This window comes from Salvelinus sp. IW2-2015, linkage group LG16, assembly GCF_002910315.2.
Source record: "Salvelinus sp. IW2-2015 linkage group LG16, ASM291031v2, whole genome shotgun sequence".
Taxonomy (NCBI): domain Eukaryota; kingdom Metazoa; phylum Chordata; class Actinopteri; order Salmoniformes; family Salmonidae; genus Salvelinus; species Salvelinus sp. IW2-2015.
The window spans coordinates 16,398,944-16,417,025 of NC_036856.1; the positions used below are offsets into that span (position 1 = coordinate 16,398,944).

At 45.4% G+C, this 18,082-nt stretch overlaps 1 protein-coding gene across 1 annotated transcript in view; it reads right to left on the reverse strand.

The window, feature by feature from the left end:
• Positions 1–2,959: 2,959 nt before the first annotated feature.
• Positions 2,960–18,082, reverse strand: part of sema6bb (sema domain, transmembrane domain (TM), and cytoplasmic domain, (semaphorin) 6Bb) — a 148,076-nt gene continuing 132,953 nt past the window's right edge. Inside the window, 1 exon segment of the mRNA XM_070447698.1 lies at positions 2,960–6,956. Within this exon segment, the coding sequence (XP_070303799.1) occupies positions 6,088–6,956 (869 nt within the window). The 3' untranslated portion in view covers positions 2,960–6,087.

Below are 18,082 nucleotides of genomic sequence, written 5' to 3' on the forward strand. Positions count from 1 at the left end.
AGAGCATTAAACAGAATGACCTTTTCCTTCTCTCTCTCAGAGGTGCCTGATAAATATGTCAGATAGATGGGCCTCAAATTACACACTGTGTCTTGTATCATGTTCATGATGTTAACACCATTCAGCCCTGTAATGAATGCAAAAAGACAAGGTGTGGCTGGAATCTGAATACACAGAACAGGGAAGTGTGAGTTAGCCTGCAGTGAGCTCAGCTGTGGGTCAACCTGACAGTGTCTGCTGGGCTGGCATTGGTCCAATCCATTAATGAATCAGATTCATCACATGAATGTGCCCCTGGCTCAGCTGACTGATTTTGAGATTTATGATTACGTGATGGCCAGCAAGGGCTGCGGTGGCGGAGGGAGGGAGGACTGCGGGGCAGGCAGGGCTCCAGCTCCATACTGCAGCACCAGGGGCTGAGGACCCATAAAGCAGCACCAGGGAATGGGCGGCTCTGACAGGCCTCACAGCCCCTTTACTTGTCAACAGATGTGTTACTGTCTCATACACTCCCCTGAGAGAGAGGTGTGCTCATATCATTAATACTGACAAAGCTATTTGAGTTCATTTCTATTATTCATTCTGATGCTTTTCGATGGTAATCCTCAGAATTGTCAACAGTGGTATTACTCATGTTGGCAAAGTGGAGGACCACACTGGACTGCCATGGCATACGAAGAGGCATGGTTCAGGTCTTATTTTATGGCTGGCAAAGGCCGTTGATGGACCAACAGCACCATCTGCTGGACAGTGGGGGTATTTTCAAACTACGCCATAGCTACAAAGAGAAGTGTACTAATGTATTTGACACAAGTGATAGCAAAGTATTCATTTTTGTGTTTTATTTAACCTTAATTTAACTAGGCAAGTCAGTTAAGAACTCATTCTTATTTACAATGGCGGCCTACCCCGGCGAAACCCTAACCTGGACGAAGCTGGGACAATTGTGCGTCGTCTTATGGCCAGTTATGATACAGCCTGGAATCTAACCAGTGTCTGTAGTGACACCTCTAGCACTAATATGCAGTGCCTTAGTCCGCTGCTCCACTTGGGAGTTAAGAGAATGCCAAGAGTGTGCAAAGCTGTAATCAAGGCAAAGGATGGCTACTTTGAAGATTCTGAAATCTGAAGTATATTTAGATTTGTTTAACAGTTTTTGGTTACTACATGATTCCATATGTGTTATTTCATAGTTTTGATGTCTTCAGTATTATTCTACAATGTAGAAAATAGTAAAAATAAAGAAAAAACCCTTGAATGAGTCGGAGTGTCCAAACTTTTGACGGGTACTGTATATATACATATATCCTTGAGGAGGAGAATAAATAGTCAAAATAACTGGAGTAAAAGAAGATACAAGAAGATAGTTAATGTCTGAGTGGTTTATTAGAATAAGAAAGTTGACAGAGAGCAAAGTCTCCATGCTAAGTGACAGGCAGAGCTGAGGACAATGTTGAAATGGTGTTCAACTGCTGAAGGGTGTGTGTGTGTGTGTGTGTGTGTGTGTCTTGTGCAGTTGCTTGAGGGTGCATGCATGTGTTTGTCTGATGGACATTTGCGTACACAAGCACACACACTTGCATGTACTGTACAAATTCACATGTCTCTACATATGTACACACAGAGGCTGTGTCATGCAGCTACTGCACTTAAATTACATTTAAGCATTGAGATTATGTACACACAGGGACACGTGGTGTTTTTTAATGACAGTGTCCCTGGTCACAGACAGCCTCTGGTGAGAGCCACAGGACTGTCNTGTGTGTGTGTGTGTGTGTGCAGTTGTTTGAGGGTGCATGCATGTGTTTGTGTGATGGACAGATTTGCAGACACAAGCACACACACTTGCATGTACTGTATAAATTCACACGTTGCTACTTCTGTACACACAGAGGCTGTGTCATGCAGCTACTGCACTTAAATTACATTTAAGCATTGAGATTATGTACACACAGGGACACGTTGTGTCATTTAATGACAGTGTCCCTGGTCACAGGCAGGGACAGACAGCCTCTGGTGAGAGCCACAGGACTGCAGGAGTCTGTCACTGTAGCAGGAGACTCGACTCTGGAGGAGTGGAAAAGTGGGAAAGTTCTCTTTGTTGTGATTCCAGTCTGTATCCCCTCCTCCTCTCCTCTCCTCCTCTCCTCTCCTCCTCCTCCCAGACACAACTCAGACACAGCACAGGCATCAGAGTGGGAGCAAATACTGAGATGCTGTTCACAGTACAGAATCTTCATCATCATCTTCGTCAACTTCATCATCAAACTCACACACCAAAGAGGAAATAGAAAATCCAATACAACAAATCCCAAAAACTAAAACCAAATATTACCACAGAAACAAACAAAAAAAACATGACAAGAATGATCAGTGCGGACTAAATAGAATGCTCTCTACAACTTTACAAAAATGCTAACATTTTTTTGTGCTTATCTTTCGATGATAAATATGTCTGCTGCCCGTGTTTATTCCTTAACAGATTCGGTTACATGTCTTCTTATTTGGTTTGGGTCTTTCTAGGGCATCCCATCCTGGCATTGGCAGTTTCTGGCTGGGGGGCATTAGCTAAATCACTGGGTTACTCAGGAAAACAAGCCAACAACAAACAATGGCATGGTCTCAGGGACACACACAGTCCATGATATTTATACACACAGATCAGGTCATGTGGGTTGGGGGTGGGTGGTGGGGGTGGGGGGAGAGAGAGGAACACTCTGTGAGCTACATATCATGTCCAGCAGAAAGTAATGGCTGCCAAAGAAAGCAATTTACTGCATCAGCGGATTGCAAATGTAGATAAAGGGTTAAAACATTTAAAAACTGATTTCAAAAGAACAATGATTTTTGAGCGCTTCACAGTAAATTACCCAGATTTCTCATTCTGGTGTTGACACATTTAAAACTACCTCTGTTTGATTGTAGCTGCTAATACAACATATAGAGAGGGAAAGGCTGATTGTGTGTATGTGTCTGTTTGTCTGTCTGTGTGCAAACCTGAAGGGTTGTATTATGGGGAACCACAGATTCCTTAACTGTTTAGTCATGGTGGACTAAGATAATCATGTGTGTCTCTTCCAACGAGCAAATCCCTGGGTCTGAGCCACAAGTTTGGCCTCCCTCCTCCCTGGCCTGGGGATAACAGCGGATCGTAATTCAATTGCATCCTGAATTTGATTAGGGAGCAGTGTGTGTGTCTGAGTGTATGTATGTTTATGTGTGTTTAACTGTGTGATTGTGTGTGTATGGGGGGATAGCTGCAGAGGAGAGTGGGTGCTCGTCACCCTCTTGATGTGTCTGTAGTAATCTTCTCAGGGGCTCATCACGCCATTAGGGGCTGGGATGTACTTTGCCTAATCAAGCATGTTTAGTGAAACAGTGTAAGAGAGGGAGCTGGAGCACGCCTGGCTGGGCAGGCAGAGTAGGCCTCATTCACTCACTGCACTTAGGGGACACCACTGGCTGGGAGAAAGAGAGGAGACAAGAGGGGGCACCAGGGGGCCACTACTGCTTCAAGGCCCCATGTTCTCAACCAATACTCCTCTCAGGGCTATAATGGAGATAGGAGGAGGAGGACGACGACAATGTGGAGGAGTGGTTTTGTCTACTACAGTATGGAATGTGCTATTTCAATATACTCCCCAACCCACCCGACTACTTTACTCATTCATGGCAACACTCACTACTAATATACTTCAAGTACACAAAAACCAACACACTCACATGAACGCACACATGCATACACACTCATTCAGTTGTTGCTTTGTCTCCCTGGACTCAGCCATGAGTGGGCATTTTTACCCAGCTAGATCATGTGTTTACACTCCATGAATCTCTTTTAGTATTCTACCTCAGTGGTTTAGCCCTTTACACATTAAGACAAACAAATCCACCGTCCAACCTGGCTCCTCTCCTCAGCCCACCACACAGCTGGCTTTCTATACAAGGCCAGGCCTCCCCTCTATCTGCTCCCCCTGTTTCAGAGCAGCTCTGAATGTAGCCATAGCTTTGTATTGAAGCCCTGCTAAGATTTATGTTTGTGCTCTCTGGCTCTGTTGTGTGTTTCTCTAACACCACTCTCTGCCAGTCCTACCCAGATCAGCCCAGCCTCTGCTCCTCCCATGCCCCTCCAGCTCCATCTCTCTCTAGCTCTCCTTCTCTGCTCCTCCCAGCCCACAGACCCACTAATGAAGCCAGTCTATGCGCTCCCATGCGTGTTGCCGACGAGCGCTCAGGGTGAGGGTGCAGTTAACACTGATTTGTGAATGTTGGGGGATTGCGGCAGAAATCACTCAGATAATGGCTACCAGGCCAGAGAACTAGAGGGAGAACAAGGAGATTATGGACAACTTCCGCTGTAGCCTGAAACAGAGCAGCATCCACACACACAAGTCATGACACGGATGAAAAAACACGAGCCACCGGATCTACAGACAGGGGAGTGAGCAGAGAGGCGGACAAAAGGAGAACATCAAACAGAGAGAGAGAGAGTGGAGGGAGACAATCCACGCCCAAACAGTTCTACTTTGCTTTGTTGAGCCAGTGTCCCTTGTGTATAGATGCTGAAAGGCAGGGATATAGAAGTGATAGRAGTCTGAATGATGCCAGTCTCCTAGCCCCAGCCCTATCGGCCCATCCCTGGCCTACCACCCTGACTGGTCCCAGCCCCAGTCCCAAACGGTGCCAGTGTCTGTGAGGGGGGCCGGAGGGATGGGCAGGGGGGCACTGCTGTCCTCATTGATATTCCGCTGGGCTGGGGCACTGGGTTCGCCCCCCCGGCCCTGACTCTTAACGGCTATTTGTTGCAGCCATCTCCTCCTGCTCCGGGGCACAAAGAGGCTCAGTGTCAGGGAGAGGAGCCTGAATGGAGCTCCCCAGTGGCAGGGCCCTGGGCCCGCTAACTCCCACAGCCAGGCTCACATTCCCCTAAATGGGCTATGTGCTCTTCTCTCCTGTCCGCTGGCCTGCCGGGTAGCCCAGGCCTCAGGTCAGGTCACATAGATCCAGGGAGAGACAGACAGAGAAGGAGGAAGGGAGTGGGAGGGACAAGGTTGTCTTATACCACTGTGCCCTCTGACTGTCTTTCGCTGTTCCCTCAACTTCTCCAAGGAAACACAGAGATATTAAGGTACCATCCTCTCTTATCTCCTCCCTGCTGGTTTTTGTCCCCTCCACCTTAACATGTTCAAGTCCAGTGCTGTTGTTGCTAGGTCTGGGCTGCAGACAGGGGGAGGAAACCGTTACAAGGTCTGATTATAAACACATAATAGAGCTTTAGAAACACACTAGAAATGTGTGGTTTTTCCATGATTGTTAACACAATGGGATGGATCGTTGACATCATTATCAAGCATATTCCAATAAAGATCCAGTGTGTTGTATGCCCACATTAAGACAGGAACCCTTTCCCATACTGCATGATCCAGTGCCACCTGGCATTGCTAATATCTATCAAACACAAGCTGACTGATAGAGCTGACTGATAGAGCTCACTGATAGAGCTGACTGATAGAGGTGGCCAGAAAAAAAACAAGGAAAAGCACATGGTTGTCTGCTGGATGCTGGCACAAAAGCAAAGCAGAAATAAAAATGTCACACCCAAAGACTTGCAGAGCACAAGATAGTAGAATGAGACCTTTCACAACTGGAACTGAACTAAATTATCAGTGAAGCGGTTCTCATTTCTTTTTGTTTTTCCTTTTTCACAAAATGTCCTTTCCCTTGCACCCCTTCCTAGTCCTTGAGGTTGGTTTTATGGTGTCCAGTCCATGCTCTGTGGGTTAAACCACGTACGGAGCAGAGGGGTGCACCTCTCAGGGTGATAGCAGAGCTGCAGCCATGAGGAGAATAACCTCATCTCTTTAACTCTCTCTCTCTCTTTCTCTCTCTAAACTGCTGGCTTCTGGAGACCCAGTCTCTTCAGTCAGTTAGTCAGTCAGGCTTCACGCCGGGGGATGTCAGAACATTGAATGACAGTGAGAGAGGACAGACAGGGCAGGATTCGGGAAGGGAGAGTGAGTCTGAGGGGTATTCCAGTTGCTGAGGGGAAATGGGTTTCAGAGAGGGGGGTTCATTGCGCTCTTCTCCTCACTGGCCACTAGGGGTGGGCTCGCCCACGCTCTTTCCCATTAGGTGACTGAAGTCGGCAAGGCCGTGGTGGTTGGCCCGGATCAGGCCAGGGCGCTGGGAGGGGTAGGGCGCTCCGTTATTGCTGTTATAGTTGAGTCCCTCGTGAGTCCAGCGGGGAGGCTCCCCAAAGTCCATCTGGGTGCTGGGGGCTGAGACCACCCTCCTGCGGTCTGGGGAGTCCTGTGGCGTGGCTGGGTAGTTGTATTCACCTGCAGAGTTCCTCAGGGTGGTCCTGGGTTGTCCCCCATGGGGCTCCCGGTTGCTGGCCAGGACCAGGTAACGTGTTCGCTCCGTGTTGGGGGGCCCCACATCCCCTGGGCCCTCGTGCCTGCCACCTCTCTCCTGCAGGAACTTGGAGCTCAGGTAGATGACGGAGTTGGCTGGGCAGGGCATGCCCACTGAAGTGAGGAAGGTCTGACTCTGGTCCCAGTCTACATCTCTCATGCTGGGTGGAGGCCGTTTCTGCTGCAGGGGGGTCTGTTCTGGAGTAGGTAGGCCTGGATCCATCTCTCCTTTAGGCCAGCCGTTGGGCATTACAAACGGGTTGTCTGCCTGAGAATGTGACCGGGGTCTCTCGCTGCCGCTGGTACGTGTCACGCTCATCACTGAGCCGCTCCGGCCCTGACCCAGCATGTTCTGCTCCTTGTCCCCTTTACGGCTCCTGTTGGCTCCTGCCCCTCGTGTGCGGTGGCGATGACTCATGATCCAGCAGACAGCCAAGCCCGACAGCACCGCCCCCGTGGCGAAAGCTGAAACTGCAGACACAACCAGCAGGTTGACTGACACCAGACCATCTGGCTCGTCAATGAAAGACTCCTGCAGGAGACCTACAGACAAAGAGAAAGACAGACAGATGAACAGAAAAGGCTGTCAATGAGTCAGTGGATACGGTGGATATGTGAAAGAGGGTTCAGACACTCCTGGGGAACAATGATGTTGAAGAGAAAAATACATTATAAAACAACAATACATTTCTGCATTTAGCCTTCATCAGGGTTCTAAAGTCTGTAGACAGAGCACAGTTAACATCATCTCAGCTCTGGCCTTAGTAAAGTGGGAGATTACAGCTTGAGAAAGTGGCCTATTTCCCTGTGCCTCAGTGGGTGGGGAGGAATGCTCTTCTGCGAAGATATGCTATTGGTGTAACGGCTAATTGTGTTCATTACCTAAAGTGGATGGTGATTTTAATGGCTGTAATAACTGTCTTCCTGATTGAGAATATCTCCCAACCCCGAAGCGTTGCAGAACATTTACTTTGCAGCAGAAGATGCCTGTACATTCCGGAATTAAAGGGATAGTCCTGGACTCTGAGAAGTGGATAAAGGGCTTCATTGAACTATCCCTTTAATAGTGAGTAATTTTTTATTTTATTTATTTTTTATTTCACCTTTATTTAACCAGGTAGGCTAGTTGAGAACAAGTTCTCATTTACGACTGCGACCTGGCCAAGATAAAGCATAGCAGTGTGAACAGACAACAACACAGAGTTACATATGGAGTAAACAATAAACAAGTCAATAACACAGTAGGAAAAAAATCTAAATAAAAAATGAGTCTATATACATTGTGTGCAAAAGGCATGAGGAGGTAGGCAATAAATAGGCCATAGGAGCGAATAATTACAATTTAGCAGATTAACACTGGAGTGATAAATCATCAGATGATCATGTGCAAGTAGAGATACTGGTGTATATAAGAGCAGAAAAGTAAATAAATAAAAACAGTAAGGGGATGAGGTAGGTAAATTGGGTGGGCTGTTTACAGATGGACTATGTACAGCTGCAGCGACCGGTTAGAGTGAGTTGATTTAAGTTGCATACTGTATTAACACATGAACTTCACAAAGTTATTTTCTTCTAACGGCATGAGAAATGTTTTAAAAATACAATCAAATCTGAAAGAGGACTACGACAATATGCTTTTCCCTGCAAAGAACTTGAGAGAAGCTCCTCTGGAGAACAGAATATAGAATTACTAAAGCAGTGGAAAAACAGCAGAGCACAAAGCTGCTGCCATGGATCAATTAAGAAAATGTCAGGAGAAAACGTGTTCTTTGCAGTGCAAGCACCAGGGACAATACCAATAGAAAACAAAGAGCTTACTCCCAGCCAGAGGAGGAAATGAGGGAAAATATGAAAGCGTGAGCGAGAGAAAGACAGAGAGGGAGAGCAAGAGAGACAGAGTGAGGTGAGTGAGTGAGTGAGTGAGTGAGTGAGTGAGTGAGTGAGTGAGTGAGTGACTGAGTGGAGTGAGTGAGTGAGTGAGTTGAGTGAGTGAGTGAGTGAGTGATGAGAAGAGAGAGAGAGAGAGAGAGAGAGTGGAAGAGTGAGAAAGACAGAGGGAGAGAGAGAGAGACAGAGAGGAAGAACAAGAGCGAGAGAGAGGGAGAGGGATAGAGAGAGAGGAGAGAGGGATGAAGAAAGAGAAAAGAGGCCTTCAGCAAACTACTGCAATAGAGGCCCCAGACAAACAGTAAATGTTTCTTAAATTACTAGAACAGCAAAGGGATGGTGATGGGTGTGTCAGGGAGATAAGATAAGGCCCCACAGGAAATAGATGGATGTCATTAATGGATGTTGGGAGCCACTTATTCACCCCGCAAAGAAAGCAGAGAAAGAACATGCCAGAATGCAGGGAGCAGAGGTCTGCTTTAAACAAACATACCTTTATCATCTGATACATTTATTGTAATGGAGACAAATGGCAATAATTAGGAGCAGGTAGGAGAAACTAGCTAGTAGCTAATTAGTGGGTTTTGGGGCTTGGCGAGACACAGTATTGTTCTCCATGCGTTGACAGGCAGAGAATGGGGACGGCCTACATTAAAAACCATAACAATAGAAGGTGCGAATTGAAAGGCCACAGTGAAAAGGATTTAGTGCTAATCAAGTTGCCATCTTGGTCAATCTAGGTCCTTTTATACTCTTATTAGTGTTTGATCACTTATTTAATAGACCTCGGAAATACATGGCGGATCGCTGGGTACCATAGTTACAGTGAGTGAAATATGTGTTGTGTGTCTATTGCATCTTCAACTATAGAGTGGATATCCACAAAGTACCTGTATGGGTTTTTGGTTTCATATTAACGTGACTGATTTTCCCTTTTCTTTCTTTCCCTTTTACTTCCCTCTATCTGTCACATAGAGAGCTCATCATTCTGCTGGCTAAGCATAGTCCTTCTCATTGTGCTTGTGTTTTCTGCTAAACACTCATTTATCTCTCTCTAAACATATCCCTGATCCATCATCACCAGGCCAGCCTAAAAATATCCCTGATTCAAACACTATTTATTTTCTCTTTTCGGACCAATATTCAACTTGGATTCACTGCCAGTATCTATTACATTACTCTGGAAAGTACTGTGCTCCTAAATGATGATGTTCAGTGGCAGCCAGGCAGCAGAGAGCGACAGTGGAAATAATGACAGGATATGGCACTGCTGTCATATTTATTTACTGCGGCCTGTTTTATTCCTAAACCAATGAGGTAATGAATTGGTTCATGGGTTTGGTAATTCCTAAAAACCACAAGCCTTGATGGCTCTCTAACAACTTTGGACCATAATTTCATCCACATCTGGAAATGTTCATACTTCACTTACACGGAGGAGTTCCCATTCCCTTTTCCCTTTCACATTTCTCCCTGAAAATGCACGTCCGGGGTTCACTATGGAACATCAGATTCAATTCTGTACGGTGCAATAATACGCTGTCGTTTCGGTGTGGGGAGAGGTTGTGATGAGCGTCTGTGTTCCCACACCTCAACTAGAGAATACGGCGAGGAGGGTTGCCCTTTCCTGGTAATGATACTGAACCACCATTGAAATGCATCCGCCCTATCTGGAGCAGCATCATTCTCCTCCCATTCAGACCCAATGTGTCTCCTTTTTTCCCCTCACAGTGAGACGATGCACATCGCACTCTGAAAGGCCTAGGCCATTAGTGATTGTCGCCTTTGGAGCCACTCTGCTTTGTGTCAATGGCTGGGGGAGACAAAGCAGCTGGAGCAGGGAGGGGTGAAGAGGGAGGAGAGGGGAGGGGGACAGGTCTCTCTCTCTGTCCCACCGGGCTGACAGCAACCCTCTCCTCGCCTACTCACTTATTAAACCTTAATGGAAGCCGCCCTGACTGTCAGCCTGACGAACACTGAGCACGTCTTGGGCTTGCAGCTCCAATTACAGGAGAACAACACTGAGGCAGGAGCAGCCTAGTTAGTGGAGGAGATGGGGAGGAATGGGCCAGGCGGAGGGATATGGCGCTATGAAGGCAGACTAACTAACTGCCATGTGTTTGTGTTTCTTTCAGGGGGTAGTCACCAAGCTACGGAGCTCACACTCTTTCACAGTCTTTCATTTCTATGTTGCGGTTAATCTTCCCCATCTCTCTTTCCATTTGTCTGCAGCCACCGTCTTCTGTTCCCTCGCTTCCCTGATCTTCTCCTCCTCTCTCCTCCATTCCAGTGGCATGTCCTTTAATCTTCTTCTCTCTCTCTCGCTCCATCTCCAGGGATATCCCTCTGATTCCTTCCCTCCATTCCTCCACCCTCCATCTCAACCTCAGCCCTCCTGCCCTCTCTCCCTCTCCTTCTCCCCCATGGACCCTGGCTCGGAGTAGCCCAGCCTAATGAAAAGCCACAGTGGCCCTGGCTCTTGGTTAAGATTCCCTTCATTAAAACACTGGCAGCGTATGGATTTGCTCTGCCCATGCTTGCAAATTGTCTGGCCTTTTAGCGGTGGGGTTATTGATTTTCAAACCCAACATGGTGTCAGTGAGGCCGGGTATGTTGTGACTGGAAACATGCAGTTATTAACTGTGATGCTGCCTGCTGCAGTGTAGGGGGATAGAAACTACTGTACCAGCAAGTGGGTTGGCTCACACAATGAAACACATCCTGCTTTCAAACTACAGCACAAAAGCAGCAACACACTCCCGATGGACATGCATATGACACAAACTGACCGAATACAAACAGTGTAGCTATTCCCTCCGCAAGGCAATCAAACAAGCTAAGCGTCAGTATAGAGACAAAGTAGAGTTGCAATTCAACGGCTCAGACACAAGAGGTATGTGGCAGGGTCTACAGTCAATCACAGACTACAAAAAGAAAACCAGCCCCGTCACGGACTAGGATGTCTTGCTCCCAGACAGGCTAAATAACTTTTTTGCCCGCTTTGAGGACAATACAGTGCCACTGACACAGCCCGCTACCAAAACCTGCGGACTCTCCTTCACTGCAGCCGACATGAGTAAAACATTTAAACGTGTTAACCCTCACAAGGCTGCAGGCCCAGACGGCATCCCCAGCCGCGTCCTCAGAGCATGTGCAGACCAGCTGGCTGGTGTGTTTACGGACATATTCAATCAATCCTTATCCCAGTCTGCTGTTCCCACATGCTTCAAGAGGGCCACCATTGTTCCTGTTCCCAAGAAAGCTAACGTAACTGAGCTAAACGACTACCGCCCCGTAGCACTCACTTCCGTCATCATGAAGTGCTTTGAGAGACTAGTCAAGGACCATATCACCTCCACCCTACCGACACCCTAGACCCACTCCAATTTGCTTACCGCCCCAATAGGTCCACAGACGACGCAATCGCAACCACACTGCCCTAACCCATCTGGACAAGAGGAATGCCTATGTGAGAATGCTGTTCATCGACTACAGCTCAGCATTTAACACCATAGTATCCTCCAAACTCGTCATCAAGCTCGAGAACCTGGGTCTCGACCCCGCCCTGTGCAACTGGGTACTGGACTTCCTGACGGGCCGCCCCCCAGGTGGTGAGGGTAGGTAACAACATCTCCACCCCGCTGATCCTCAACACTGGGGCCCCACAAGGGTGCGTTCTGAGCCCTCTCCTGTACTCCCTGTTCACCACGACTGCGTGGCCATGCACGCCTCCAACTCAATCATCAAGTTTGCGGACGACACAACAGTGGTAGGCTTGATTACCAACAACAACGAGACGGCCTACAGGGAGGAGGTGAGGGCCCTCGGAGTGTGGTGTCAGGAAAATAACCTCACACTCAACGTCAACAAAAACAAAGGAGATGATTGTGGAAAGTTTTAAGTTCCTCGGCGTACACATCACGGACAAACTGAATTGGTCCACCCACACAGACAGCGTTGTGAAGAAGGCGCAGCAGCGCCTCTTCAACCTCAGTAGGCTGAAGAAATTCGGCTTGTCACCAAAAGCACTCACAAACTTCTACAGATGCACAATCGAGAGCATCCGTCGGGTGTATCACCGCCTGGTACGGCAACTGCTCCGCCCACAACCGTAAGGCTCTCCAGAGGGTAGTGAGGTCTGCACAACGCATCACTGGGGGCAAACTACCTGCCCTCCAGGAACACCTACACCACCCGATGTCACAGGAAGGCCAAAAAGATCATCAAGGACAACAACCACCCGAGCCACTGCCTGTTCACTCCGCTATCATCCAGAAGGCGAGGTCAGTACAGGTGCATCAAAGCTGGCGACCGAGAGACTGAAAAACAGCTTCTATCTCAAGGCCATCAGACTGTTAAACAGCCACCACTAACATTGAGTGGCTGCTGCCAACATACTGACTCAACTCCAGCCCACTTTAATAATGGAAATTTAAGGAAATTTATCAAAAATGTATCACTAGCCACTTTAAACAATGCCACTTAATATAATGTATATGCATATACTGTACTCTATATCATCTACTGCATCTTGCCATCTTTATGTAATACATGTATCACTAGCCACTTTAAACTATGCCACTTTTATGTTTATATACCCTACATTACTCATCTCATATGTATATACTGTACTCGATACCATCTACTGCATCTTGCCTATGCCGTTCTGTACCATCACTCATTCATATATCTTTATGTACATATTCTTTATCCCTTTACACTTGTGTGTATAAGGTAGTAGTTGTGGAATTGATAGGTTAGATTACTCGTTGGTTATTACTGCATTGTCGGAACTAGAAGCACAAGCATTTCGCTACACTGGCATTAACATCTGCTAACCATGTGTATGTGACAAATAAAATTTGAACATATCGGAGGTTGAGTGGGACTGACATTATCGGTGTTATAGAATGATCTGAGGGACTTTGATCTAGGAACCTACTGTTTCTCTGCATGGCAACGTATTTTATATGTACCCTGTGCATGCACGTGTCAGTGCATGTGTGTACTGTATATATGGACGTGATTGTGTGTGTGTGTGTGTGTGTGTGTGTGTGTGTGTAATAGATGAGAATAAGGGACTGCACTCATGGTTCAGTGATTTAGCTCATTATCCTCTCTCTCTTTATCTTGCTACCATTCTTTCTCTCTCTGTTAAAAGACAGACTGCAGGCTCTATCTTGCTACTTTCTCTCATTGTCTCTATTTTTCTTTCTCTGTCTTTCTCTCGCTCCCTCTTACTCTGTTGGAAGTCTGCAGGCTCTTTCTGGGCCGCTCTCTCTCCCTCTTAACCTCTTCCTCTCTCGCTCTCCTGCTGTAATCTGGGTCCCCCTCCTCCACTGCTCTTCGGTCAGACAAATTGGAGTTTCAGAGTCTAAGCCTTGCTACACCATAAACACTGTGTTTACTCATAGGGCTGGTGGTCATGGCATTTATAGTTCCTCTGACTACATTACCAAGGTAGAGTAGTGACTGAGTGAGATTTCTGGAGGTTGTGTAGAACCTTATAAGGTCTGGTCTGAGGTGCCTTTACTGATCAATATGGTAAAACATTTATGAACCCCAGCATGTGTTTTCAATTAAAATTCCATAGCATTTCCACAAAAATCTGCTATTGGAATCAGGCTTTCACATTTCTATTAGACATATTAAAGTTTTACTTAAGGTAGCTAATTCTGTTCTAATTGCATCCACTCAGTAGTCCACTGTGCAGCTACAATGCCCGCTCTGCTGCTTGGGGTAAATGATAGAGTACAGTTGATTTAAATAAGGGTGTGTTAAATTCATATCCATTGCAGGAAGTTAGCGCCCTCCCATGCTGTGGACAATTTGTTGAGCGGGAAACCGTCAGTCAGTTAAGTGGTTCGTTTGTGATATACAAAGCATGATTTTTTTTATTTTAATACATTCTAACCTTGCTTTTCATATCATGCCAGCCTTTTGCAACAACTTAACAAGGCGGATGCTGTTAGCACTTTCAGCTGCATTCAATCCAAATAAAACAGCTGGGCTGTGGATTGTTTTTCAGAAAAGTGTGTCTCGGAGGGATACCGTTTTCAATAACACCCTGTAGCCTACAGTTATGGTTTTGGCTGGCGTTGGGTAGTAATTTATATCCTCAATTTAGGTGTAAAGGAAAAGAACACCGTGTAAACTATTAATAAATATTCAGGAGATACGTCACAGGCAATAAATTATAAACTTGGGCCGTGTTATTAGTCTAACGATCCACCGGGAGTTTCAATCTCTCATTCCCCAATCACGTACATCGCAATTTCAACTTAATCTTTCTCACATGCTAAAGACATACATCTAGTGTGCCATGGCTGTATGCACCATGATATATGACCGCAGGGGAAAACACACTACTATTTGTTGAGGTTAACACCTCAGTGTTGAAGTGTTGGATTTGTTCCCATCAACATTGCTGAAGGTTTATTAGGTGGATGATTAAACCATCCAGCCTTGGTTGAGACTCCAGCCCATCTGGTTGACTGATTTAATCTTTTCCTCTGCCCTGCTCCTCTGATTTAAGACACACGTTTTATAAAATGTCTCCTGCACCATACCTCCTACGCTGATCCTCAAAATGGGGGTCCCCCAGGGGTGTGTGCTCAGCCCCTTCCTGTACTTCCTGTTCATCCATGACTGAGTGGCCACGCACGACTCCAAATCAATCATCAAGTTGTAGAGGCGCAACAGCACCTCTACAACTTCAGGTGGCTAAAGAAATTTGTCATGGCCCCTAAGACCCTCTATTACCAGGCCATCAACCTGTTTAACAGCCATCACTAGCGGTCTACTAGGTGATGCACACTCTCTCACACAAAACACACAAGCTAGCACACACACCTCATACTCACAAACAATGTTTCCTCTAATATTTTTCAGGCACTGAGCAAATTTCAAGTCTGCTGAGCACAAATTTGAACATTGTGAAAATGCTGTGCAACTTCCAGCGTGCGTTTACTGTGAACACTGAGGTTGTGTTTAAGTTACAGTTTTAACAGTGGCCATGTAGGCTACCGTGGCTATTTGATCATAATGTAGGTCTACCAGAGTTGCCTACCATCAAAAACAATGGAGCTAATGTATCCCATTACATTTTAACACGGAAATAGCTGTTCTTTCATTCAATCTACAGTAGCAGCCAATGTGTGGTGTTCAATGTAGGCCTACATTACATAAGGGGCGGCAGGTAGCCTAGTGGTTGGAGCGTTGGGCCAGACACCGAAAGGTTGCTAGCTCGAATCCCCGAGCTGACAAGGTAAAAATCTGTCATTCTACCCCTGAACAATGCAGTTAGCCCACTGTTCCTAGGCCGTTATTGTAAATAAGGATTTGTTCTTAACTGTCTTGCCTAGTTAAATAAAAACTAAAAACATGCAAGGCTTGACATTAACCTGTTTATCCACTTGTCCTTCAGACAAGGAGGTGACTGAAAATGTTGTGTTGTCTGATGCAAGAAACCCCTTTACAAAATAAAATGCATTATTATTCCTATACCATTATTACAGAAAATCTGACAAATTATGCTATCCTCTGCCTTTTGGCTAATTAGTTTCTTCAAAATACAACACTGCCCCTTAATTTTTTTTTAACCTGACTGGCTTTTCAAAGATGTCTAAAAATGTACCCATTTTGTGCTCTTGTAGGAAGCAATCACTCCCCTATTGCTGACTACAAATTATCTATAACTGTGCTAATAATTTACATACACTTACACACACTCCCAGCCAATGCTGCTATCCCATGTTATAGAGACATTGAACCACTGGTCAATTCCTGTTTCACACTGTGTATTTAAATACTGTATCCCCGACATAGCTTATTCTAATATTTATTCTACTGTACAATGTATTTTAGTTACACTGTTTATACACATCGGATATTTATTTATATACTGGATTCTTGACATAGCTCACTCTATATTCTATGTACTGCTGTACATTCTTGACATTCGACTGCATGCTTAGGAGGAAGCAACATAAGCATTTCGCTACACCGCTATAACACCTGCTAAACACGACCAATAAACTTTGATTTGATTTGTTACCTGCGAACAGAGTGCTGGATTAGGGACAGTGCTAATCCCATGGGTCTCAAAAGGATGTCACTCTGTGGGGGTTAAGAATGAGGCATTATGGGGGCTCTGGTACCCAACTAACTGCTGTTAAGAGCACTATTTCTCAGCCATGCAGCATAAAGATGTCGGATCTTAACTTGATCACTCTTTTGCCGGGACTCATGAGTCCATGAAAAAGAGCAGTTCTCTTTCTCTCCATGTGGGGGCAGTCGAGTCATTGGGATCAGGGCTTGCGATCAAAATCATTTTCTCTCAATGTGTAATTACATGAGTCTGACATGCACAAATTTGGTATATTTGGAAAGAAGCCATCTGGGAGATTATGAGGAAATGATCAGAAGATAGATAATAGTTACATAGTTCAGAATACACAAGATCAAGCACACACAAAATCACCGTTTAACATTTTTCATTGACAAGCTATAAGTGAATTATTGATGGCTAGAGCTGGAAACATATCAGATGGCTTCCACAACATGTGAACAATATCAGAAAAAAATGGGATTGATAGATCTAACAACTAGAAATGGGCATATGTGTTAATAAGTGGTGTCAGGTGTGGTCACGGGACGTTTCCAAGTGTCCTTAAACCTCTCCAAAGTGGCATATGTCTGTAAATTAGATAATTCCAGCGCTATTACATATTTGCAATCCCTAAATGCCATTTGTTCAGTATAAAAACACAATTTCTACCATATCAACCTCACTCAAACATTGTGGTGTTATGGGGTATCCAGGATACATTCAAGTGTCCTCTCAACCTCTCCAAAGTGTCCGAATGTGGTAATTGCACTGTTTTTACACACTGGATGTGCCTAAAAGGGACACTTTACTATAAAAACTAAATTTCTACAACACCAACCTCTCTCAAACATTGTGGTGGTGTTGGGGGACATACAGGGGATATGGATACCTACAGCGCGTAAGCAGGCAACATCATATTTTTGATGCACAAAGATAGTCACTCGGTGGACATTCAATGTTGCAATTAAGTCATACATCCCTACCAACCTAAAGATGAATTTGATACCCCTCATGTAGCTAGAGCTCAAACACAGAACGTATCAAAGCTTACCTTGAATGTTTGCTGATCAATAACAGTAGGTCACAGGCAGACAAATAAGATATCCTCATGATCTGTGGCGTCTTGGCTTTCGGTGTGTATCAACGGATTCTGTGTTTATTTCGTTTATGCTTCACAACACTGACCGGAATGTAGATAGCAGCCATCTTGAAATGAGGTCATCGGCTCGGCCTGCCCTTATAAATGTGTTTGCCCATATATGGTAGTAAGTCATTCCAAAGATTTGAAGGTACCGATCAATAACCAATATACTCAGCTTTCCACAGACACCCTGCTTTTGCAGATAGGGGCTACCGTTCTCATACCAGATTGAATAAAAAAAGTCTCAAATCAAATAGGGTCCCCAAATATGGGGACTTTACATTTAAGAACATAACATTAATAGGAAAATAATAAAATAATAACAAATAGGCTACACCAACATTAGTTTCCATTCATACAGTAGATTTGACATGGTAAACGATGAAATACTTTATTTCTATTGTAAATCGCCCTTAGTCTGTTTGAAAAAGTTGGTCCAATACCAACTAGAGGGCGAATGTACAGTACCAGTCATAAGTTTGGACACATCTACTCATTCATGGGTTTTTCTTTATTGTTTACTATTTTCTA